The 24,956-nt window shown below is 41.2% G+C and overlaps 1 protein-coding gene across 1 annotated transcript in view; it reads right to left on the bottom strand.

Annotated features, from left to right (window-relative positions):
* COL22A1 (collagen type XXII alpha 1 chain) overlaps window positions 1-24,956 on the bottom strand; it is a 221,166-nt gene that overhangs the window by 6,410 nt on the left and 189,800 nt on the right. The window contains exons 44-61 of the mRNA XM_027645748.1: window positions 21,992-22,036; window positions 21,600-21,647; window positions 19,599-19,712; window positions 19,380-19,433; window positions 17,037-17,090; window positions 16,159-16,212; window positions 14,631-14,684; window positions 13,320-13,373; window positions 12,477-12,530; window positions 11,380-11,433; window positions 10,783-10,827; window positions 9,791-9,844; window positions 8,718-8,771; window positions 6,901-6,954; window positions 4,342-4,413; window positions 2,532-2,567; window positions 1,690-1,734; window positions 1,220-1,399 (exon numbers count right to left, since the gene is read on the bottom strand). Coding sequence (XP_027501549.1) covers window positions 1,220-1,399; window positions 1,690-1,734; window positions 2,532-2,567; window positions 4,342-4,413; window positions 6,901-6,954; window positions 8,718-8,771; window positions 9,791-9,844; window positions 10,783-10,827; window positions 11,380-11,433; window positions 12,477-12,530; window positions 13,320-13,373; window positions 14,631-14,684; window positions 16,159-16,212; window positions 17,037-17,090; window positions 19,380-19,433; window positions 19,599-19,712; window positions 21,600-21,647; window positions 21,992-22,036 — 1,125 coding nt within the window. The remainder of the gene's footprint in view (window positions 1-1,219; window positions 1,400-1,689; window positions 1,735-2,531; window positions 2,568-4,341; window positions 4,414-6,900; window positions 6,955-8,717; window positions 8,772-9,790; window positions 9,845-10,782; window positions 10,828-11,379; window positions 11,434-12,476; window positions 12,531-13,319; window positions 13,374-14,630; window positions 14,685-16,158; window positions 16,213-17,036; window positions 17,091-19,379; window positions 19,434-19,598; window positions 19,713-21,599; window positions 21,648-21,991; window positions 22,037-24,956) is intronic.

Raw genomic sequence — 24,956 nt, 5'->3', positions numbered from 1 at the left:
TGTGTCCTTTATGCTTATGAAAACCTAGTGAGCTCTTCTGAACCAGAAGGTACTCTTCATTTAAAAAAAATGAGATTTTATTAAATAGCTAAGTAATATTTCAGTTTTAATCAATAAAAAAGTTACTACTGATAAGCACAGAGTTGTCTATTTGCTGCCTCCTTCCCAAAATTTTGCATGAGAAAAAGAGGTGTTCTTGGATGACAAAAGAAACAATTTTTTCATTAAGTACTAATCATTTGTGATGGCTCTTACTGAATACCCCAGTAAGTAAACACAATTGTGGAGTATATTTTGAAGGTTTACAAATTATATTTTCAAGTTGTAACCCTATTAGTTTCATTGTCTCCACAGTCGTTACTTATTCTCATCAAATCTCTGAGATGTTGAGATACACAAAGAAATGCTTTGTCTAAAATTTACTCAGCTTTTACATCAGAGATTAAGTCTCTGTTTATTCTCTTCTGAGGTGACCTCAAATTCATCCTGAGGGTGGGCATAGCGGTTTCACTGATATTGGTAGTTTTTCTCATATCTGTTACATGCAGCACTCTCAGCATTCTCAGTAGTGAGATTGTTTCCCGTTAGGGGGAAAAAAAAAAAAGGAAAAAAAAAGAGACAGAATATTAAACAAAAAGAGTATTTCATGAATTCTGATGAGCTGGCTCCAGGATTTCCAGGAATAGAGCAGTGACCTTTCCACGGCTCAGCATTTTGTCTCTCCTTAACAACCAGCAGTAGAGGAAGGCATTAGTTCTCCATATGAAATGCTGCACATTATTGCCCTTATAGAAAGAATTTTTTTCAGACTCCAGTGCCATGACCATAGTCACAGATATGATTTAGGCATTCAGGGGTAAGAGGCATCAGTGACTGGCTGCCCTGGCTATGGTTCTGGACTGCTCAGCTCCCCTGAGCACAATTCAACACCCCCACAACACTTCCCCATGAGGTCCTGAGCAACCTGGATTAGTGGAAGCTGTCCCTGCCCATGGCAGGGGATTGGAATGAGATGGTCTTTCAACCCAAACCATTCTGTGATTCCCTGAGATGCGCTATAGCTCTCCTTAATGTGCATCAAGAGATAAAAGCTCTGCCTCCCCATTGCAACACACTCTTGCTCTAGTTTCTGTCAGCCCCAATGCAATCTGAGGTGCATTTCTGATCACACACTGTGGCAGTGAAATTACTGTACAAAGCTGTTCTCTGGAAATCTTACCCTTGGTCCTGGAAATCCTGGCTGTCCTGGAGGACCGGGAGGTCCAACTTGCCCAGTGTCTCCTGGGGGTCCATGGGGACCCATCAGTCCTGGATGGCCCTTGTGACCAGGTATCCCAGGATCACCCGGAGGGCCCTTTTCTCCTTGAGGGCCTTTTTCACCTTTGATTCCAGGCTCACCCTAAGTGAAAAGAGAGGCATTACCACCACAGAATAAGAGGCAAAATTCTGATTTCCATACACAGAGAAACACTAAGAGCTGAGCTGGCAAAGTTACTGAATACAACATCTGGTGCACTACAAATGATCCACAAATTATTAGTGATGGAAAATGATTAAAGAGAGAGCTGGGAGAGTGGGAAGCACGGGTCATGTTTCACTCTTGAATGACCCCTACCCCCCTTCCCCTAACTGAAAACAGCTCTTTTTATTTCAACATAATGAAATAACTAATAATATTCTCCAACCTACCCTCTCTCCTTTGGAGCCAATTTCACCATGTTTCCCTGGTGCACCCTGCAACAAAATAAAGGTAAACATAAAAGATCTCTCCATATAACAGTAAATAATAAAATACATACTTTTGCAATGACTCTTGTGAACTGATGAAAATTTATTTCCCTCATGGTCCCACAGTTTCCTGAGAGCTCCCCACTGGCTCTCAATTATGAACAATTAAAAAAAAAAAAAGAAGCATGACAAGCAGGTCAAGGGAGGTGATTCTCCCCCTGTACTCCTCTCTGGTGAGACCCCACCTGGGGTAGTGTGTCCAGCTCTGGTGTCATCAACATGAGAATGACATGAACCTGTTGGAGCAAGTCCAGAGGAGGCCACGAAGACTCCCAGGGGGCTGGAGCACCTCTGCCATGGAGACAGGCTGGGAGAGCTGGGATTTTTCCACCTGGAGAAGAGAAGGCTCCAGGGGGGTTATAAGAAAGATGGGGACAAACCTTTATTCAGGGACTGTAGTGACAGAATGAGGAGTAATGGCTTCACAATGAAAGACTGCAGGATATTAGGAAGAAATTCTTCACTGTGAGGGTGGTGAGGCCCTGGCATGGGTTGCCCAGAGAAGCTGTGGATGCCTTATCCCTTGAAGTGTTCAAGGTCAGGTGGGACAGGGTTCTGAGCAACCTGGTCTATTGGAAGGTGTCCCTGCCCATGGCAGGGGGTTGGTACTAGATGATCTTTAAGATCCCTTCCAACCCAAAGCATTGTATAAAAAAATCAGTTTATTGAGACCCAGGTAACATCCTTGATGTTTTTTCCCAGGACACCAATATTATTTTGAAACAACTGGAAATTTAACTTACCTCTTTTCCAGGAGGACCCTTCTCTCCTGGTTCTCCCTAAGACACACAGAAAGTTCATTTAGCAGCGCACTGGAAGGAGTCGGAAGAAAGACTCTACCTAATAACCTTAAACCTTATTTTCTGCTAAAAACACAAGTATTCTGCACAGCAGCAGGTTTGGATTGATTTATCCTTAACATACTGCTATTGGTCATACCTGGCAAGACACATCCTATTTAGAAAGCAATTTTTAATAATGTTGCATCCCATGTAAATGTGAATAACAGGAAACAATTTCTAACAAACCAACTGAGAGCAGGACAGGTGTTTCACTAAAAGTGTGTTCCTGCTTTCAATAAATTTTGTTCCTTTTTATTATCAACACTTCACAAAACTTCATACACTTCATAAGGTCTGGTTTCACTTAAGCAGTACCAGTATCATACCTGTAACATTCTAAAGATGTAACTAAAGTAAATTTTGTAGATAGAACTACCATCTTGTACTATGCCAGCTGAAATAACACATACAGAGCCAGTGACAAAGGAAGTTCAAGTCTGATATCTTGCTTTTCTTTCAGAACTATATTAAATAATCCAATTTGAACAAGCATCCTATTAGAATTTTTTCTCTATATTTCTCAAATAATTTTCCCTGCATTTATAGTGTGATAATTAGACAATACATTTTGCATTTTAACATTTCAGTGAAAAAATGTCACTGCAGTTCCGAACTGCAGATAAAGCAAAGCAAACCTTAATCTAGTTATTGCTGAAATTCTGCTCACTTTCTCATATCATGAATGGAAAGATTCATCTTTGAAGCCCATTTGAACCAACAGACCTGGTCATATCTATAACATGTGTATGCAGGTGGTATTTTCCCCATAACCTGGAAACATAACATCTTGGGCACTGCTAGAGCTATACATGTATCCACGAGTAATGGAACTAATCACAGATGCCTGATCACCTCAGTTCCTAATCAGGCAGTATCACACACTCGGGCATTCCTTAGGGCCACTTCAGTTTTAAATGACCACCATGTTTGCTGCTTTAAATTAGCTTTCCAGCAAAATATTTCTTTCTCCTCTTTTCATCACACAACTCCCTTTCAAATTATAAAATAAAATAAAATATAAAAAAAAATACAAAAGGAAAAAGAATCATCCTTAGGGATATTCAGCTCTGCTAGAGTCACATCTTTTATATCTCATTTTTAATCCAACAAATCGAGAAACAGAAATATTTATCTAACATTCACCTTTTCCATCCTTCCAATGGAATTTAACATGCTTTACTTGCCTTGGGAGGGCTAAAGATAGTGGATTTTGAGGCTGTGATCTTTTCATGTGCATAGATATTATTTTAGATCACTTTGGGAGATATATGAGTGCTTTAATTACAATATACCTCTGTTGCTGGCAACAAAGGAATTTTCCTTGGAACAGCAAATATCAGAAACACCTGTATTATTATCACTCACAATTTCCCAATTTAGTCCACATAGGGTTCCTGCAGAGATATAGTCTGAGAACTTAAATACCTCATACCCATATTAGGAAGACTATTGAACCAGTTTGATTAATACACACATTATCTGACTGAAAAGTAGCAGCTCCATAAATGAGATTTTGGATATTCATCCATATGAAAAATGGTATTTTTACAGTCCAGTTTCCTTTGGAAAGTGAATTTATATGGCTTCTGGATTTTTAAGAACTCCTACTTATGTTTTTTTACCTAATTGAAGGTGACTGTTCCCATCTTTATAAGGCTAATATTTAAAAGCAGGTAACAAGAGGGTCTAATCCATTCCTACACATACTTACAGGTGGTCCTCGGGGTCCTATGAAGCCAGGGAGTCCTGGGCTGCCTGTTTCTCCTTTATTTCCTTTGGGACCCTTAGGACAGAAATGAGACAGACACTAGCAGCCCTTTCTGCAACATCTCTTTTCTAGAGCATGCATTTACAGATACACTGGAACTGGGAAATTTCACTGTAACAGCAGGACTACTAAAACTGATAAGGAAAGGAAGAACAAAGTAATTTAGAAAAGCAGGTTTCAAATACCGTGGTTGCATTATTAATAATCTATGCAGGGTCCCTGGGAGAAGATGAAAAGGAAGGGACCATTATGGCAGGGACAGGAAGCGTGTTCCATGGTTGTTCTGGTGTCGCATGGTTTATAAGGGGTGTTGAGAGTGGAAATGCTGTGATGGGTCATGACAGGGAAACAGTGCAGGTGGTCATGCTACTCAAATCCAAGAATACAACAGACAGATACAGAGCTGCTCTTTTGCCATTATTTCCAGGTTACATTTATAAAATGTCTGCCCTTCACTTATCTCTTGTGATATTCTGTCAAGCTATCCTTTTTCCTTACTGATCAGAGCAGTTTAAATGGCAATTCATGATACAGAACCATTTCACGCAACCTTCTTATATGGTTTTAACTCTTATTTTAACCTTTTTTTTTTACAACTTCGTCCTCTGTCTCCTAATTCAGAACATAGCCCTTTTTCTTCTAATAGTAAAACTTGTGTAGAGTGAGTACCAACTAGCCTGGTAGGCACAAAGCACATGGACTTTTTGTATGCAACTAGCCCTGGAGACTTGAGGGGCTGGGCTGTGTTGCTGTGTGCAGGCTTAAGCACGAGCACTGTGAATTGGAATGGGCATTGTCAAACAGCAGCTGCAAAAGGAGAAGGCTCCTGGCAAGTTTTACCTTTTGATTACAAGTCAGCAGTGGTGAAGGTGGAAAAAAACCCCACCCTTATTGCCATAATAACCTTTCTCACGTCTCCTTTTCCTCAAAATAGAAGTATAAAATATTGGTTTGTCATACCACATTGTGAAAGAAATTAGTGTTTTTCAAAATAAATGGATTCATGTACAGCACAAGGAAATACTTCCCATAATAACCTTTATGAAAGGGAGAGGATTCATTTTAATGACAGAGAAGGATACTGATGAGATGACTGTCTGTTCTGCTGACCAACACTGTCTCATTGTTTCCCCTTTCTCATCCATCTGACTTTATCCTTTTTCAATCTCCTATGTTATTTTTGGACTCTAAATCCTCTGGAGCAGAGGCTGCTGTGGTACTGTGTTTGTGCAGGAAGCTGCCTGGTGAGTCCCTGGGTCACTTGCTGATGGTCTAGGTAATGTGATAACACTATGATGATTAAAATATAATCCCCATTTGGCATTCACAAGGCATCTCAAAGCCACAGCGATCTGGTGAAGACCCAGAAAGTAAAGACGGCAGTGATAGGAATTGGGAACAGGGCTGAGTGAAATGAAGAGAAGAAAAGAAGTTTGAAAAAGCAACAGTGAGGAACCACGGGGTAAGAAGCAATGGCATCAGTTCCAGGAAGGTAAGAAGAACATATGTCAAGGAGGAAAAAGCTGTGGCTCTTATTTTTGATCCAGAAAGGCTGTTAGACTGCACCATACCTGTGCCACCTGTAACCTGGGAGTTACCTCCTCCCCACACAGAAAAGTGACATTTGCTTTTCTGAGACATCCCTGCAGCAAAGCAATGATTGATCAGGGCACAAGTCTGTGGAGAGGCTGAGGTAGCTTTATGACACTGTAAGGCCCACAGAGAGTGAAATCCTGCTGCAATTTTTCAGATTCCTCCTGCTCTGGCCATTTTTCCCCTCTGAATCCAGCAGTTCACCAAACTGTACTGTCTCCATGAGCAAAGAGAGGGAAGAGCCCTGCATTGTGATATATTCTACTGGACACAAAGGTATATTTGCATGGATTTGATGAATTCTGGACAGTTTTCAGCAGCAGAGCAGAGAAAAAAAAACAAAACAAAACAACAAACAAAACAAACCAGCAGCTCCTCACTGTCCTCCTTACAGCCCTTCATTACCAAGCTGTTCTTCCCCACAGGATGGCCTCAGGGGAATTTCATTCTGCTTCATGATCTTGGTTTACTGCCTGCTGTCTGCTCGTTCCCCAATTGCCTGGGGAGGATTTTTCTGCTGCTGCTGTTCCTCGATGGCAGCCTGCCAGCTCCCTGAGGCCCTTTCCTTCCTTTTGACAACTCTCTGCAGGCTGCACGCTCTCTGCTTGGCAAAATTAAATCTACTGGTGAAGATGGGGCATGCCAATCTCCTTTCCATACCAGGTAATCAATCATTTCCTTTTGCTGTGAACACTTAACTTTCACTGGAAAAAATGATGACCCAGTTAGAATCTCAATTCCAGGAACGTAGCCAAACTGTCTCCAAAGTGGCCAGCAAAGTGGCTTTTGGATCAGTGATCTTAAAACATGGAAACTTCAGGAATAATAACCAACTACACATAATCCACTCCACCTATACTTCCTCAGTCACCTTTCCTTGCTACATGAGCTTCCTTTTGTGGTACTTACTGGGATACCTGCTGGGCCAGGTTCTCCTGCAGATCCAGGCAATCCATTCTTACCCTGTACCAAAAGGAAAAAGGTTAGTGACATAATGTATTAAAAATATCCACCTAGACCAGCAGGGATTTCTTTAGCACTGTTCAATCTCCTCTCCTGACAGACTGTGGAGTATCTTATTTGCAACTGACCCCACAACTTCTGCATCCTTGATTTCATATGTCTGATCCCATCTCAGGAAAAAAATTGAGACTTGGCCCCAAAGTCTCTTGTCTGAGGAGGACTAAACAAGCACTTCTCCTCCTCCTTTCCTCCACCCTTGTCCCCATCATATGTAACATCTCCAGGATGGATGAGGCCACCTACCACAGCTGCTCCAAATCACCAGTGTTCAGAAAAGGCATTTTTATTGTCTCAGGCTTCCCCTTTTTTGGGAAATAGAGAGAAACAGTTATTCTAAGGCCTTGAGGTGTTTGATACTTACCTGACACCAGACAATTCAGAATGAGCCTTTAAAAGGACCTGTTTCTCACTGTTCCTTAACAAAGGAGCTGAGCTGATCATCTACACAGACAAAAGTTTGATGAGATGTTCTACATCACTTATCGCGCAGAGGTGGTTTTCCCCTGCATTGGAGTTGACCATAAAGACCAGCCCTTGTACTGGCAATATTGAAAATCATGACTCACAGTCCTTGTTAGAGAAGAAACAAAGCAGAGGGAGAACAAGAGAACCTGATACTTTGCTTTCCAACATACATACCCTCAAGTATCTCTTCTCCAAAGAGTTATGATAAATTTTATCTCTTCAAATATTTTTACTCATGGTCAGTGTTGTGCAGAGGCATGACATGTTACTGAGTGATGCCAGCAGTACAGGAATAATGAGATGAATTACAAGGTAAACACAGGAGCCTTCCATATGTTCCTGCAGTCTAATCTAAGCCCCAACCCTCCCGGGTTGGAGGGACCTACCACTCCAGCTCCTGGCAATGCTGGCTGAATCAGCATTTTGCCCTGATTATAGAACATGTTGTAGGATCTGTTTATCTATCAGGTCTCACAAAAAGGAAAAGAACTTACTCACTGCATCACATTAAAGATGTGCCGAGGTTCAGCAACAGAGACCTCCATTCAAATTTGAGACAGGTTCATTTTAAAAACCAAATTTTAAACCCTATTAAATTAATAAAAGTAATTTCTGAGCCATTCCAAATGGTAGTTTTTGAAATGTCAGCTGAATTGCCATTTCTCCCCTGAAGTCATAATAAAACTGTGTGGGTGAAAAGCATCACAGCTGGACCCCACATACCTCAACCTGGGCACCTACAGTTAGTGTCTGTCTTCAAAAACTGAGACCATGTGAGGAGCGAGTGAGATTCTAGAGGCAGGACTGGAAAATTAGCATTTCTGACACTGAAATCCTGACAGAATCCATTAAACCCTTCTTCCCACTGAGTCAGCAACCATCAGTCCGTTGCAACATCCTGTCTTTATCAGTTTCTAGCAATATCATTCTTATTTGTCTTTCTCAAAGTAAGAAAAGGGTTTTAATTGAACATCATCTGAGTCTTCCTAAAAACTATTCCTTCGAACCAGAGTTCTGGAATGCAGGACATCCCCGCTACACACAATGTATGGACACCCTGCTCTGGAAGTGTTCAAGCCCAGGCTAGATGGGGCTCTGAGCAACCTGGTCGAGTGGAAGATGTCTCTGCCCAGGGCAGGGGATTGGAACTAGATTATCTTTAAGGTTCCTTCCAACCCAAACCATTCCATGAACTATAATGTACCCCCAGAAATGACTTGTCAGAAGAGAAAACTTACTGGCTGCCCTCGGAGTCCTCGAGGGCCCTGTGGTCCTATGGGACCAGGATCACCCTGAGAGGAAGGAAAGTATTCTGGTCAGTGAGAAAGATCTGACATGGAGGCAGGTGAACATTTTAAAATGTTCCTTATAAATTACACTGTTCACATATCAGGGAAAACCATTAAGGGAGTCTCACTGTCCCCTTTCAGTTATTTATGAGGAAGACCAACCTTTTGAATTTTAAACATCTGTCACTAAATGCAGCCTCATTTCAGGCAGAAACCGTTTTTATCAAATTATCTTAAAACTGTATTTCTCAGGGACAGAGATTCTCTAATAGTTCTCAAGAATTGACCACTCTTTTCTCTCCAGAGAGGCTTCAGAGCTGCTTCTATCTTCTCCGATAGGTTCCTTTAGGTCTGTCTTACATTTTGCTTTGTAGGATACCATTTACAGCACAACAGCTTCCAGTGATACAAAGGGGGTGCAAATGAGAAGCCACTTCTCCAGGTCCCCTGGGAGTGGCACATCAGCTGCTCGGTACATTGCTCAGCAGCCGCTGAAGGATCCCATGTCAGCAGTGCTCTCCCAGGGCTTTGTTATGTGGCTGCACTTCACACTAATAATGCCAGAGGATCTGTTTGTACCACCTCTCTTTCTTCTGAGCAGCAGCATCTTATTCCATAGGTATTTCATAGATTTCAGTGGAGCAGCACACTCAGTCAGGTACAGCTGTGGTAGAGGAAGCGTGACAGAACTTGACCCAGTGGGACCTGCAGGATGAAGCAGTGCTTGGAGAAGGACGGCAGAAGGCAGGTCCATGACTATCCAGCATAGCCTGGGTTTCACACAATGTTGCTCTCTCTGCTTTTTCAAATATATAGCTGACATTTTAGTGTCAGCAGCTGAGCAATGACAAAGGCCCTCTAATTCTTTGTTTCCCCTAATGATCATTGCACAAATCATTCCCTGCAGTAATTCACCCTTTATTGCAGTTTCTGCAGCTGTTTCAGGTCAGGGTCACTGTGAATTAAAAATTTCATTTTTCAGGGAGAAGGAGATTCATTTCTGCTCAAAATGGTAAACTTACATCCTTCCCTGGTGGCCCCTCACGACCAGCAGGACCCATCACACCTGGCTCCCCCTGCAATTCAGCAAAAAGGAAAGAGTGATCAGCTCGAGGTCAAATTCAGACCAATATCACCACTGTAACTGGTATCGGGTTTCTGCAATATCGGACTGAGCTCACTGAAAACTTTTTTAAAGCCAGCAAGAGCCTCGTTCATCTTATATGACATGAAGCTTATAAAAATAACTCAGAAGTATCTCCTGTAAGTGATGCACAAGGCAGTGCATAATCTGCTTTCCAGCAGATTATTTACTACTGCTAGTGCAGCCAGTGAAAACCACCAACATATTCATGATACTGAACCTATCATAATGAGAAAGAGATGAGGAACTCCAGCACTGTATTTTTCAGCTAAGCCTCTGCAAGCAGAGAATTTTATTTCCCTGTAAAAAGGCAGAATTAGGTGGAAGAATATTCGAGTTTGTATTCCACCTTTTACACCAAGAAGCTCAGAACAGAGTGGAGAACAACTTTTCATGCAGGACTTGAGGTTTGGGGTTTATGATCCCCAGGCAACTAAGTCAAAGGGACATTTCTATTCACATTTCTGTAAGTTTTGTACTTAAACTTATTTTGCACTTCTTTAGTGTTTTTGGAGGAGAGCTAGTACTTGTCCAACAAGTGCAGAAGGGTTCCTCAGCTTGTAAGTCAGCATTTGTACCAAATGAATGTGTTATGGAGGCATCTTGAAGCTTCCTCACAAAGGGCTATGTCAAAGGGAGTGTCAGAGAATTCAGCTCTACCAGCTACCTCTCCTAACCCAGAATCAGAAGTTCAGCAGACGGAATGAAGACAGCTACTGTCATTTTGTGCCATAGATGTGGCCCATGGAATTGTAGTTGAAAACAGCCATGTTAAACACTGTCATCATTTTTTCTTTATCGTGTATTGCCTCAGAAAGCACAACTTCAATTTGCACCATCTTTCTGGTGCATGAGATACACATTACTTACCCGGGGACCTGGGGGACCCATATCTCCTCTTTGTCCTTTGAAACCCTATGCAAGACAATGAAATCAATAATTATCCATCACCCTGATACATGAAACACTAAGAAAACTCTATCTTGAATGTTTACTCAGAAACTTTCATAATTTTTTCCTAAAGTTACTGTGGACCACTCAGCACAGAGCAGTCATGTCACAGGGAGTAATTAGGAAGGTCTACATCACAGGGAAAGTTTTCGGTACCTCCTTAGGTGGTAAAACAAAAGCTCTAGTCTATGTAACCCTGGTTTGACCAGCCAATAGATTATTTAACCCTCTTTCAGAGGAGACGTAATAGAACACAACGGCTACACCTGTGACTGTGCCTTCTGGCAGAGGGATTGTCATGAAGTTATATGCTTTAACTCCTATATGAGGGGTTTATTCTAAGTGTGAAGGATTTGGAAATGTCTGTGCTCTATTTTTGTTACTTATTTATACATTTATTTAGTCACAATACCACGAATACGTTTGCATCAGTAAAGAACCTCATCTGCCCAACAAATGCTTCCTGCCTACAGTTCAGAGGAGTGAGAGGATTGAGCCCTTCAGAGCAGCACCTACCGGTAACCCTCTGGCACCCTCCTGGCCTGGGAGCCCTGGTTCTCCAGGCTTTCCCTGTAGGAAACAATCATGTTCATGTTAGTGAGAGTTTCAGGTACATCTGTCTGGTGTTGAAAACTTCCCACCCTCCTCCTTTAGACATAATATCACTAAGAACTGTGGTTGCCCAGGGTTTATCCAGCAATGTCTGAGCAGTGACAGACATTCCCATGCACACCCCAGCCTGCACTGGCATCTGCACTTTAAAGTTTGGAAGCAGTTTACAGCTCTGGACTGGTGCACCATTGCAGTGTTTTAATGTCAGAGGAGTAGTGCACAGAGCAGCACCAATACCTAATCAGCACATGCAAAATCAGCATCTGTACAGAGAAATTGGGTGTTTTGGTGGAAACACAAACTTTCTGCAGCTGCTGTGACAAGCACTCCTCTACAGACCAGTTGTCCTCATGCCTGGGAACTTGGCTCTTCCCAGAATCACTAAGTCCCATTTCATGAGTCACAGAAAGGGGTTGGCAATGCCTGATACTAGAAGCACATTCTTCATGTAACACACACAGTTGCCAGAAATAACATTCACTGCCAAAATAATTAAGATTTCCTTTTAGCTGACAACTTCATGGCTCAGGTTTTTTACCTCAGCAAATGAAAGTATAGACCAAGTAGAGAAAGTCAAATATAAACCCTCTAATTCTAACCTCTAAAACAGAATTATTTCAGAGCAATCCAGAAGAAGCTTCTTTAAAGACACCTCCTCTAAACTTTTTATACCCCATAAACTTCTACCTAAAAGATGAATTACTGGGTTTAATGTTACAAGACAACCTTCTTTCTTCACAGTGTTTACAGTAGTTGTAAAAGTGGAGTCACTAAGTTTTAGTGTATTTATGGTAGTTGTAAAAGTAAAAGTACCCAATTTGTCAAGATTGCTCGTGTGTGACACTTAGAAATTGCTCAAGACAATATGGTCCTTCTGATGTTAAAAACAGATGTGCAAACAGGCTCCTTGATCCCTCTAAGGAGTCTATAGACAGGCAGCTTCAAAAACAACAACTGGATGGCTCTGATTGCCTGAGAAAATTGGTGTTAAATTACATTACCGGTTCCCCAAGAGATCCTGGTTTGCCATCTTTGCCATCATTCCCAGCAATGCCCTGTAAATGGAATGCAAAACAGGGTATAAAGAATCGATAGGGAAGATTGGTGGGGTTTTTTGTTAGCATAACTCTGTTTATCATGGCATGCTTATGTTTGCCTAAACACCCTGCTTTTATAGCTCAGCCATAAACCTCTCCCTGCCACACTACTGCAACAGCATGGATTATTTCCCTTTCTAATATGGCAAGTCTAAGGGGTTCCTCCTTTCCAGCAAGGTGAGCGCTCTAACAGTCTTAGACCAGCATTCTAAAAACAGCTGTCATAAATCATTATGATGCCATTAATTTCACTGAGGTGGGCTCCTTTACACTAGAAATAGCTCTGGCTTTATCTCTATGTCAGATTAAAAAAACCCCAAAATGTTGTATTATTACATTTGCCAGAAGAGAGGAGTCTCTGCCCAAGATGCACTTGAACTTGAGTCAATGCAAAGGAATAATTTTTACAGTGAACTCAGATAAAGTCAGTATTTCAGTCTCTGAATTCTTGTGCCCTTACACTGGAGTTATTAGTTGATTTTTTTTACTCTGCGTAAGAGTATTTCCTCCAATGAGGAGATAGATAAGGAACAGACTTGATTCGTGTTGGTAATTGACACTTTATTTTAAAGTGATCAAATACGGCATTCACACTATCCTGGACCAAGGACATTGTATTGCATGACAGAGACCATCACATGCATAGCATTCAAAGCACCTCAAAAGTGTCACCTCTTTGTTTTACACACCTATGGTCTGTATGAAGAGTTTAATGTATTGAATAAGAAGGAGCTTAATTGTACTCACTGGAAGTCCAGGCAGCCCTGGTGGGCCCTGTGGACCTGGTGGACCATCTTTGCCCTGGAAGGAAAGAATAAACACTGTGGGTCAGAGGAGCTTCTCAGATCTGTCAAATGATTTATCACATATAGTTTGACCAAGGACAATTGTGAGAAGCTGGTCTTGTAGCCCACATCACAGAGCCTATGAGGTTTTCTTGAATTCCTTCTAGTTTAAACTGGAGGGTGCTCTTTTCACCTAAAAAATTCTGTATTAACTATGAGTTCTTACATATTGGGAAACCACTGAAATCACTGGTAATTTTTTTCTGAAGTTAATTATATTTAATATTTTGTCCTTAACTTCCTACATTAGTTGTCCAACCAGGAAGTAGATCTGTATTTTATAACTATCTAATGAGTAGTTACAAGAAGTACCTTACATACAGTCCCAAGAAATTCCCTTACTCCACAGGACTGGACAACAGCATCCCAGGTTTTTCACAGTGTCATAACCTTGATCATCCATTTGAAATGAAATTTCAGCCAGCCTGTCCTTCTAGACTCTGGCCTCTCTGGTAAGAGTGCTCACTGATTTCATAACACCCATCAGGAGGACCATCACTGCTCACTTAAGATGAAGTTCAAGTTGTGCAATGGATCTGAAAAAAGCAACTTGCTCCATAGGAAACCCTGATCTAGAAATTAATCACAGAATTACACTGTCTTGAACTATTCCAGCTCAAAAGCTTGCATTCCTCAGGGAAGGTTAATTTTTAACTTTTCAATCTGAAGTTAGCATCAATCAGATTACCTGTCTCTCCCAGGGTTTTCTGATGCATTACCATAAAGTAGCATCTAAAAACCCTTCAAATGAAACAGAAGTAGCAAAAATTTTTCATGAGCTTCTCAGAGGTTTCACTTGTACTGGTATTTTCAGTGGTGCCAGGGAATGATGTCAGGCCTTGGCATCTGAGTAGTCTGTGCTGTGACATCCTTCAACATGTTGCAGGTTATATTCTGATAATCCTCACACAGAGTTCAGGTATTAGCCTAGGTTATGAAGCATCCTAACAGATTTAGTAATCCTGTTCTAGAGGCTAAGAGATGTTAATAGCAAGGACAGACACACAAGAGGTACAAAAACCTCCATACATATCCCATGGGCTGGATTATGCTCTGGTTAATTTGGAGATCCATTTCGTGAGTAAAAAAAAAATAATTCAAGAACAGAGTAATCTGTGGTTATTTGTGGAGGTCCTTCTTGTAGGTGTAGAGTTGATACAGGCTGAATAATAATAGGTGAAGCCAGTGGTGAAGCACAGAGTTTAGAACTTACTATGTCTCCTGGGTTTCCCACTGGTCCTATTGGTCCTGGTGCCCCATCTGATCCCTAAACAAAATAAAGCAGAAACAATGTGAATGATTCATGGATTCTGTACTTTTGTCAACATACTTCCTACCACAGCTGGCAACCCTGAAGTTTTCTTCAGTCACTCAGTTCAGCATTCATTCAACTACTTCATTCATCACCAAAAAGCAGTGCCAACCTCTGCACTCAATCAGCCTCCAAAGCCAGAAAAAGTCAGATACTTGAGTCTGGTCCTTCCTTCCAAAAAGAGAGGAAAAATAGGAAAAAGCCAATCTTGTGACAAAAATAACTCTGAAGAACAGAAATCACAAGAGAAGAGAAATTATGAAGCATACTCTGCAGCAGGTAAACTTCTGGAGCCACGAGTCAGTGAAGGCAGAGGCAAAAGTCAGCAAAAGCTGAAGAGTAAAATTATTGAAGGAACATCACATTTTGCTCTGTTTGACAGGCTCAGTTTCACTTTGCACATTTCCTTTGACTGTGAGTCTGTTCAGAGGGTCTCATAGGACAAGTATGAGGTTAATATAGACACAGTAAATGTGTCTGTTATTAACTTCTCCTAAAATAATGCTCATAGGAGCACAAATGACCCACAATGCAAGTTCACGTGTTGTCCCATGGCAAAGCGTCCAGCATCCTTAAGGCACTGCTACCATCTGAATACAGAATTTTAATCTAATCCTATTTTTCTGGTATGTCCTGTCATTTAGTTGGTACAATGTAAATTCAGACTGTGCTGATCCCCAGTACAGAGGAAGATGGCACTTCCTCAGCATGGCAGAGCCAAACTGCACTGTAAACAGCAATATGAACAGTGATGACTGTGGGCAAAGAAAGACAGTTTGGAGAGAAAAGTCCTTCACTCAGGAAAAGTCCAAACACTTGAGGGGTGTAAAGAGGAGATATCACCAGCAAGAGAGCCAGTTCTTTCAGTTTTGATTCTGCACTGTCACCTCTTTTTAAATACAAAGAAGTATGAATGTATTACAGAGTGAGTAAAGCTAAGAATGAGGACCACTGTGATGGAGAGGAACATACGTAAAAGGCCTTTCAATTCAAAAGTAAACCACATGATATGAAAATTGGAAAAAATCGAGTCTCATACTACTGTGTAAAATTGAGAACTAAAACAGTCTTAGATGTGCTGGTTCTAGATTAACACCTTATTCTGCATAAAGTAAAACACCTATATACATATTAAATAGTCTCTGTGGAAGAGTTTTCATCATCATTGTGTTGTATAAAGAGAGCAACTGAAGCTTAGCATCAATTTACAGAGTGAGCTGAAGTAATCAGTGAAAAGTGGCCAATGTATTAAATAGCAATTACCATGAGTGGGGAACTCTACGACACTTAGGGGACCATTAGGAACCCACTGGAAAATGCAAATTCAATGAACAGACAGATGGGAACGGTCCTTTCTTCCGCATGAAGCTTGCAAAAACCTTTATTAGTAAGAAAAGTATGGGATCATCTTTGCAACAAAGAAACTTACAGGTGGACCAGGGTTTCCAGGAGCCCCTGAGAAGCCAGGCATTCCAGGGTGGCCCTGCAGAATAAAAAAAGAGACTTTTTTTAGGCACTATTCACACCTCTAGTAGTATAAAAATTAACTGGTAACTGAATATTGTGAGATAACATCAAAGCTAGACAATACCCAGACAGAGTTGGTTATAAGGAAATAAAGAACCATGGATTTTTTAAAGCAAAACCTTGTTTTTCAAGGTGAACACTTCAGAAATATCATAGTTATAATTTCAGGTACTTTTTCCAATGCATACCTCAGACTATGCTAATGGAAGATGAAAACAGATATTGTGGAATTGTGCATACATAAGTTTAGGCAGGAAACCAAACCTGTTTAAAATATCCCACAAATCCCATTGAACAGGTGCTGATTTGCACATTAAACAGTTTGCTGTAATTTAGACCACTCTCCTCTTTTCTGTGACAGTTCAGTCCCTCCTTAAAGGGGTCATCCTTACATTCATCTTCCAAGAAAAATAGAAACAAAAAAAAAATAGAAATACTGGATTTTTCAACCCACAGACACCTGATCTCCTGGATACCATCTAGGGATTGTCTGAGGAAATTACTAAGGGTTAGGTAATGTAGAGAATTGAATGCATTTAATCCAAAACTGAGGTAACAGATGATACAGGAAGGTTTTTACTGGACGATGAGGATGGAAACCTGTGGAGGATTGCTATAGTTTCACTCTTCAGAATAGCCTATTTGTGGTTTATGAGTGATGAAGAACTCCCATCTTCTTGCTTTGACTCTGAGAAGGGAATTATTCCACAGACATCACAGGAATTACTGATGAAGGGAGAAGCACAGAGGCAGTACTGTTGGAAAGCACACTGTTTTTACCTGTTCACCTTTTTCTCCTACATCCCCAGTCATACCACGATCTCCTTTAGCACCCTGATAATAAAAAAAAAAGAGGCGTTGAAAGTCACTTCAGTATTGTGACAACTTTTTGGCCTGTTTTATAAAGCACTTGGACATTTGAGCATAAAACTCATTAACTAAGACTGAGCCCTCCTAGACTTTTACTGCCAATGCTGGAGCCAGGAATATATGTGAAGGATGGCCTTTGAGCAGATCCAGCATAGCTGGTTTTTAATGTTGTAGTCTCATAGACATAAAGAGGAATTATACATCCTTAAAAAGGAGGCAGGTTGTTAGGAACTTCACTAAAATCATATCTTGATAAGGAATCATCTGTCCCAATAAAGACTTCCATAGTAATCTCCCCTCCCTTCAGGGACAACAGCAATAAAAATGGTGTTTCCAAGGTGCAGTCTGAAAAATCATGCCCAAAAAGTGCTCCCCCCTTCCTCTCTCTGCCTTTCTGTCCTAATGACACAGAACAGACAGCTAACTCAAATGTAGATGTCTGTATTATCAGTGCTTAAAATAAGGCAAGATGAGTGTCACACAGTGAAAAATACTCAGGTGATGGTGAACAAGTAATGAATAATGCACAGAACAATAATGAACTGTTGGCCATGGAAATAATGCTCTGCTTTACTACATGAGAGCTAGGAGACAAGAGGGAGAGGGAAGGTTTCTATCTATTAATTAAAAGAGCTCTAATTCATATGGACAGAAGGCATAAAGTTGTTCACAAGCAAAGATCTGAAGTTCTAATGCTCTGTTCCAAAATGAGACCTAATACTTTAGATGGTGCTGGTAAGGACAATATACCACAGAGTCATAAGTAGAGAGTAATTTGGGTCTATCACTGCAAGATTCCTCCTAATGTATTCAGTAAGGACTCACAAAGACTGTCTCTGTGTTTGTGCCTTCCCATGGGTCTTACAATATTTGCTTTTAGCATTTGCAAACTCTTTTCACTGAATTCAAGTTAGGCTATTTATCAATTGCTTGATTTTATTTTATGCACATGTACAGTTTGAAATTAGTCCTTGTATTTCACCTAAACATCCAATTTTGCTGTGTAAATCTCTGCTTTCTCATAACACAGAAGAAAGTAGCAGATGTGGTATGTCTCAGACTGCTTGGCATTTATGCCTGTTATTGGCCTTATGTGTTACTAATTCTCTTGCAAATTTTATCCTGGAACATTCTTTCATTTTGATCAACTCTGTGTTTACTTTTGAGACTGTACTGCTCTCTCCATCACACTATTAATTGTAAGATATAAAATTAATTCATGAATCTCTATTAACTTGTCCTACACTCTAGTAAGTCCAAATACAAAGATGTAATAATAGCAGGAGTTAATTTTAGACAGTAAGCCAGTAATACAGGGATGTGTGGAGGAAACGGTGGTCCATCATGAAATCACCTTCTCTCTCCCTCCACTGATGTTTTTTAATTTATTTCACATTAGGCAGTCGTAAAGGTTTCAGTTGTGACCAGGCACTGGCATTGTGAGCTGACCGATGACAGACCTCTTCATGGGAAATGCTTGAAATGTGACATTATTGGAAAACCTCAGACAACGGAAGTTTTGTGTTGGCCTATGTCCCTAGACCATAAGGCAGAAGCACATAGCTGAAATAAGGAGTTCTTCCTATAACTTGTTTCAGGAAATATTCAGAGTTTGTGGATAAAACCACCATGGCAGACGGTGTACATGGAGCCCAACAGCTCAGTGCAGCAGCCTTAATTTAAGTGGTTCCAGAACATAACATTCAAAGAGGAGAGGAACAGGCACAGTGGCTACTGCTGAGGCTTTGATTTCTTCCTCACCTGGTTTGGGTTGAAACTTACTCTCAAGTCCTTATCTGTCTTCAGAACAGCAACGTAAAGAAACTCAACATCAAGAATCAGGCCCTTCACATGCGTGTGTCGGTGTGTGAAAGGGATGGTGGAAGATACCACTGAAGTGAAACAGAGTCCATGTGGGGAGCTGTGCAGTTGTGCCCACCCAACAGGGCACTACTACCTCCTCACACAGAGATGGATCCCACCAAGGTCCTGCTTCAGCCATTATACTCACAGTGTCATAGAATGGTCTGAGTTGGAAGGGACCTTAAAGAACATCTAATTCCAACCCTCCTGCCATGGGCAGGGACACCTTCCACTAAACCAGATTGCTCAAAGCTCCATCCAGCCTGGTTTTGAACACTTTCAGGGATGAGGCATTCACAGCTTCTCTGGGTACCCTGTTCCCAGACTAATTAGTGTGATTACTAGTCACAAATAAGTTTTCATGGGACAACTGAAAAAAAACCAACCAACCTTTGGGCCATCAAGCCCAGGTGGGCCTGCAGGACCTCTGGGACCAGTAACCCCCTATAATGAAGAAAAGGTAGAGGTAAATACTAGTTTAGTCCACAGGATTCTAAAAAAGATTCAGTAGGTTGTTAATAAAAAAAAAAATTATAAGAAACCATCAACCATATTGTAAGAAAAACAAGGTTACACCAGATCCAAGGCATGATCACTTCCTCATCTTACCATTTTCCCATCCTGGCCATCTCTGCCTGGTGGTCCTCGAAGACCTTTATCACCTTTGAAACCTGGGATGCCTGGCAGTCCTGGTGGGCCAGGAGGGCATTCACTGCACACATCCTTGGAAAGAACATGGAGACACACATCAGCAACAGACTTCAGGTATTTAGCAGACCCTACAGACACCAATATGAACACAGCACTGTGGTGCTGGTATAATATGCAAACCTTTGCAGTTTTACCTCACTGGATATGACTGGGGTGAATTTGCCTCACAGAACTGCACTGGGGGCAGTGTGGAGCAGAGTGAGGGTCAGCAGCTGAGCTCACACATGCTCCTATGGGGAGTTTCCTATTAGTTCTAGATCCTAACAGATCATCCAGAATCAAGAAACCAAGGAAAAAACCCTTCCTGACGTGGAGGTCAGAGAGTTGCAAAGCAAGGCTAACATGAACAACATCATTTTGAAGCTTCAGAACTACTAGAAAACTGTGTCTGCACCACTCTGAAAGAGCTGAGTTACTGCTCAGAGGGCAGATTTCTAGGGAAAAACAGGTGCAGCACAATGTCAGAAAGGGTGTTCTGCACTGTATTCAGTAGCTGGCATTGCCAAGGAGAACTCATCTGATGGAGTTTGTGAAGACTAAGTGAATGACACAGTGTCCTGGCCAAATTTTATCATGGAGAATCACTACCTCCAAACCTTCCAAAACTCTTTGAAGCATCATCTCAGCAGTCTTTACATTTCAGCTATCCTCAGGAAATTAAATACAGTACTATGACATTTCCATTTCAAAGGCAGACTCCTTTCAGCAAAAGGGGAGGGAATCCTGCCCATAAGAGACAGCACAGCACAACAGACAGATCATCAGGCTGAGAGTCAGGAGACCTTGCTACAACACCCACCTCTGTCAATGATCAGTTGTAAAACTGTGGGGTAAACTGCCTTTCTGAGTCTCAGTCCCTATATGCACCTTTATCTACTTACAGTGTCAGTGCTTGAGAAACACACAGAAGAGCAGAGCCCTTATTTTACCTGGAATTTCAAGATGCTGCTTTAGACAGATCTGTACCAATCATGAAGTGAAAAAATACCAAGCAGAAAGAATGCAGAAGTGTGTTTACCCATAGCATAAGTAAAAGAAATAATTGACAGAATGCCAAAATTTTGTCCTGTGCCCAAGAATGTGTGTCTTATTCTTGTCCAGATTAGAAATCCCAAACAACACCTTACCAAACAACAAAACCTCTAGAATCATACTGGGCTCCACAAAACAAAGACAGCTCTTCAAAGAAGTAATTTCGTAGTAGCAATCTTAAAAGGGCACTTTTGTTAATGTTGTCAGTAAAAGAAGGCAATTGTTTAGTTTGTTTTAATCAATAAGAAAGGATTTCTTGCCATATTTCAAGACAGCTTAAAGGCTCCCAACTCAGCCCATGGAAATCTGTAAAGGATTTTGCAGTCAATGCCTACCAAAGACTGACTTGTTTCCCAGACAATTCTCTACATGGAGAGTAAAATCAGACAGAACATCACTTTTGAAACATAGGTGCTTTGGGGGTTAACTACCTTCATCCTTTCAGATGCACAGTGCAAACTAACTTTGTACACACAGTTCAAAATTACCCCAGTCACTGTTGAAGGTATATGTGAAAAAATCAGATATTTTATTAATTTGGTTTCCATTTTCTAGTTTAGACAATACAACTGGATAATGTTTATTTCTCCGTGGGAATGCATGCCTCTGAAATAACTGAGAAAGCCTCAAAATTTTTATAGGGATCTTTGTAGGTCATTTCACTGCTGGAAATGGCATTTTGATCTCCAGTGTGAGCTCTAATGTCCCAATACCGGTGCGACTAGGAGACTTACAAGTTTCAAGCTTTGACAGAGTGTTTAAAGACACTTTTTGGACTTATAGTCAGACACTTTCCCATCACAGAGTGATAGTCAGGTCTGAATCAAACGCACAGATAAACTCTCACCCTCATCAAAGGCTGATTACCTTTACTAGGAGATTTATGTCCTCTGGAGAGAGCAGGGGTGGGGAACCCTGTGGAATGAGAAATTCATTATCTCAGACAATTTTAAAAGGCAACAAGACATTAGATTCATCACATCTGAGATGAGTTCTTGCTGAGGGCACTGCACAGTGGGGCTAAAAAGGTGCCTTTAAAATTTTGGCTTTTTACATGCAGAATATCCAGTTATTTTCCTACCATTTTAAATTTGTCACAGATATTTTTATCATAACGCCTTAGTGGGTCTTAGTGTTTTTCCCTTTACTCTGCTGGGAAAAGCAGCAGTAGAAAAGCACTGGAACGCTCTTCTGAGCTGAGGTGTACAGGTGCAAACTGAGTTAAAAGAAAAATGTAACACAAAAACGAAGTTACATACGGGTTTTCCAGGAGGTCCTCTTTCCCCTGGATTTCCAGGCAGACCCTACAGATCAAAAGAAAGAAAAGAAATGTGAAATTATCATACAATAACCCCCAGGTTGCTCTTACACTCTGCTGACTGCTCTGGATTAGCACACATTTTACTGTCTGCTGCTCAGCAGCACTGCTCCTTGCATATGTCAAACAGTAAATTCAATACCTGCAACTTTAACATCCTCTGAACTCCTCCTAAACCTCATTTACCTACCGTGTGACCTTGCTAGATTCATTTCAGTCACACAGAGATTGAAATTGCTTTAGTTTGTCTTCTGGTCACAGGAAACACTATGAACTGCAATAGTGTGAAGGATGAAGCTTAAATCTCTGATGGCATCTGTAACATGCAAAATTGAGACCTTGCAAACAGGTTTGTTTGTTTGGGCAGCTGTAGTGGTTTCAGTTTTCATGAGATGAAGGCATAGAAATTACCAACATCCTTAGAATTTTAGGCCCAGAAAGTCATGGTTTGGAAAAGGGACAACTCCCACCCCTCAATGGGTTTCTTACCTGTCATTAGCAAGTCATTAGTTTGTTAAAAACAAAACAAAACAAAAACCACATCTAGAGATTATTGTAATATCTTTGTGTAAACTAATGCTCCCATGGAAAACCAAATCTTTCTGACAGGACAGTTGGTCACTGTCCAGATGGTGACAGAAATCTTCATCGAGAGTATCCTTGCAGTGTTGTTTTAATATAGTTTGGTGAGATTCCCCCAAACCACTTTCTGCTACATTCCTGTATCCACCTGGTCCATCACCCTGTGTCATCACTCAAACATATGCATGTTCTATCCATACTGAGAACCTTAAAGAGCATACAACATATCTTCCATCTATCTTAACCACATATAAAAGCTGTCCTACCTGACTATTTTTGCTTCTAATGGAACAGTTTCTACTGACCATCTGAAAGCACCTTTCTGTGTTCAGTTCTATTGATTCTGCAGCAGGTCCCAGCTGGAGTGCTCTCTGGGGTGGTTCCAGATTTGCCATCCAGGGTGTTCACAGAATAGATTTGATTGGAAGGGACCTTAAAGAACATTTTGTTTCAACCCCCTGCCATGGGCAGGTTCACCTTCCACTAGACCAGGTTGCTCAAAGCCCCATCCAACCTGACCTTGGACACTTCCAGAGATGGGTCATCCGCAACTTCTCTGGGTAACCTGTTCCAGTGCCTCACCAACCTCACAGTAAAGAACTTCTTCCTAATATCTAATTTAAACCTACTCTCAGTTTGAAATCCTGTCACTACAGGCCCTTGTAAATAGTCTCCATCTTTCCTGTGCGTTCCCTTCAAGTACTGGAAAACTGAAATTAGGTCACCCCAAAGCCTCCTCCAGGCTGAACAATCCCAATTCTCTCAACCTTTCCTCCTAGGAGAGGTTCTCTATCCCTCTGATCATCTTGGTGGCCTCTTCTGGACTCACTCCAAGAGGTTGCTGTCCATCCTGTGGTGGGGACCCCTGGGCTGGATGCAGCGCTGCAGGTGGAGCCTCACCAGAGAGGAGCAGGGAGGAGACAATCACCTGCTTCAATGTGCTGCCCACAGTGCTCTGGATACAGCCCAGGACTCAACTGGCTTTCTGGGCTGCGTCAAAATCTGGATGAAGATCAATACAATGAAGATACAAGAAGTGGCACTCAATCAGTCTCGGCTCAGCAGGGGCTAGCTAGGTGAATCTGAGGCTATCAAAATTTTTCACCTGGAAACCTCCAGGGAAGGGGAAAATATACTGGTCATCATCTTCTATTTCACATTAAATGTGTCTGTGTGAGCAACAACCCTTCAGCTACCTTGACTTTCTAAGACATGAATATTAAACACAAACTGAAGTGGATCTAAAGTGGACCTGAAGTAGTGCTGAAGCCCATGGATGAATGCTTGTTTCTCAAGGAACTAAACCTGCAGAGGAGGATAAAGAGAAGATAAGGTCGGAAGGAGAAGGTTAGCATATAATTCCCCACAAATGTCTTTCTGGGGAATTGAGTAAAAATAAGGAAACATTATAGCCGTTTATAGTTTTGCCTCTCCCACAGAGCATCAAAGTGAATCTAAAGGACTGTGGGATGTTTGCAAAGTCCCTTCTCTTTCACAGGTGCTAATTGTCAGGTCATGCTTTTGGCATCGTCTTCACTGTGGTTCTCAGCCACTTCTGCAAGTGGGAAGAGGGCTGACTAAATAGCAATTACACAAGTTTTATATTCCCAGACCTACTGTGTTCAGGAAGACTCACACAGCACTTTCTTTAGAAAGTGTGATGCAAAGCAGAGACTTGAACCACGAGAATAATCCTGTATCAAAAAGCAACACAGAAAAGACAGTTCAGAAATGTCTTTCATGCTGAGTAGTAGCACAGCTATAAATAAACTATTTCTGCCGTAGGGCTCACTGACAGCCTTTTACTTTGGGACATGAACAAGGCACTAGCGGTATAACTTGAGTATTTAAAGAAGATTTTTTTAAAAGAATATAAGAAAAGACTTCTTAGTTATGTGAAAAGACACACAAGAAGAGAGTGAATAAAACTGAAATCCTTGGGAAGATTTAAGCACAGCTGTGATATCAACATGGTATCAGATTGCCTTGAGACAAAAAAGGATGGACCTACTTTCTTGCATGCTGTATGATATGAAGCTGTGATGTCTTTAACAGGGCGTAAATGAGACAGGAAAAGAGATTAATTTCTGTGCCATGGCTGACAAACCTGAAAAACACTGAATTCCCAGGAAAAGTCACAGAATTGAAAGGTACAAAACTGCAAACAGATAATGCCCTTTGAAGAATGCTTCTTTGAACCAAAAAGAAAAAAACAGATGTAGGATGATGGCACTTCAGCACAGTGCATTATCAGAGGACAGGCAAATGGAAGCAGAATCCAAAGTAAAGGAAAGATTGTTGTTCTATAGAGGTCTGGAGTTAGA

The sequence above is a fragment of the Corapipo altera genome, unplaced genomic scaffold (genome assembly GCF_003945725.1).
Source record: "Corapipo altera isolate COAL_440 unplaced genomic scaffold, ASM394572v1 51, whole genome shotgun sequence".
In the NCBI taxonomy this organism is placed as follows: Eukaryota; Metazoa; Chordata; class Aves; order Passeriformes; family Pipridae; genus Corapipo; species Corapipo altera.
The sequence above is the reverse complement of the archived record's forward strand: the minus strand, read 5'-3'. Positions and strand labels throughout refer to the sequence as shown.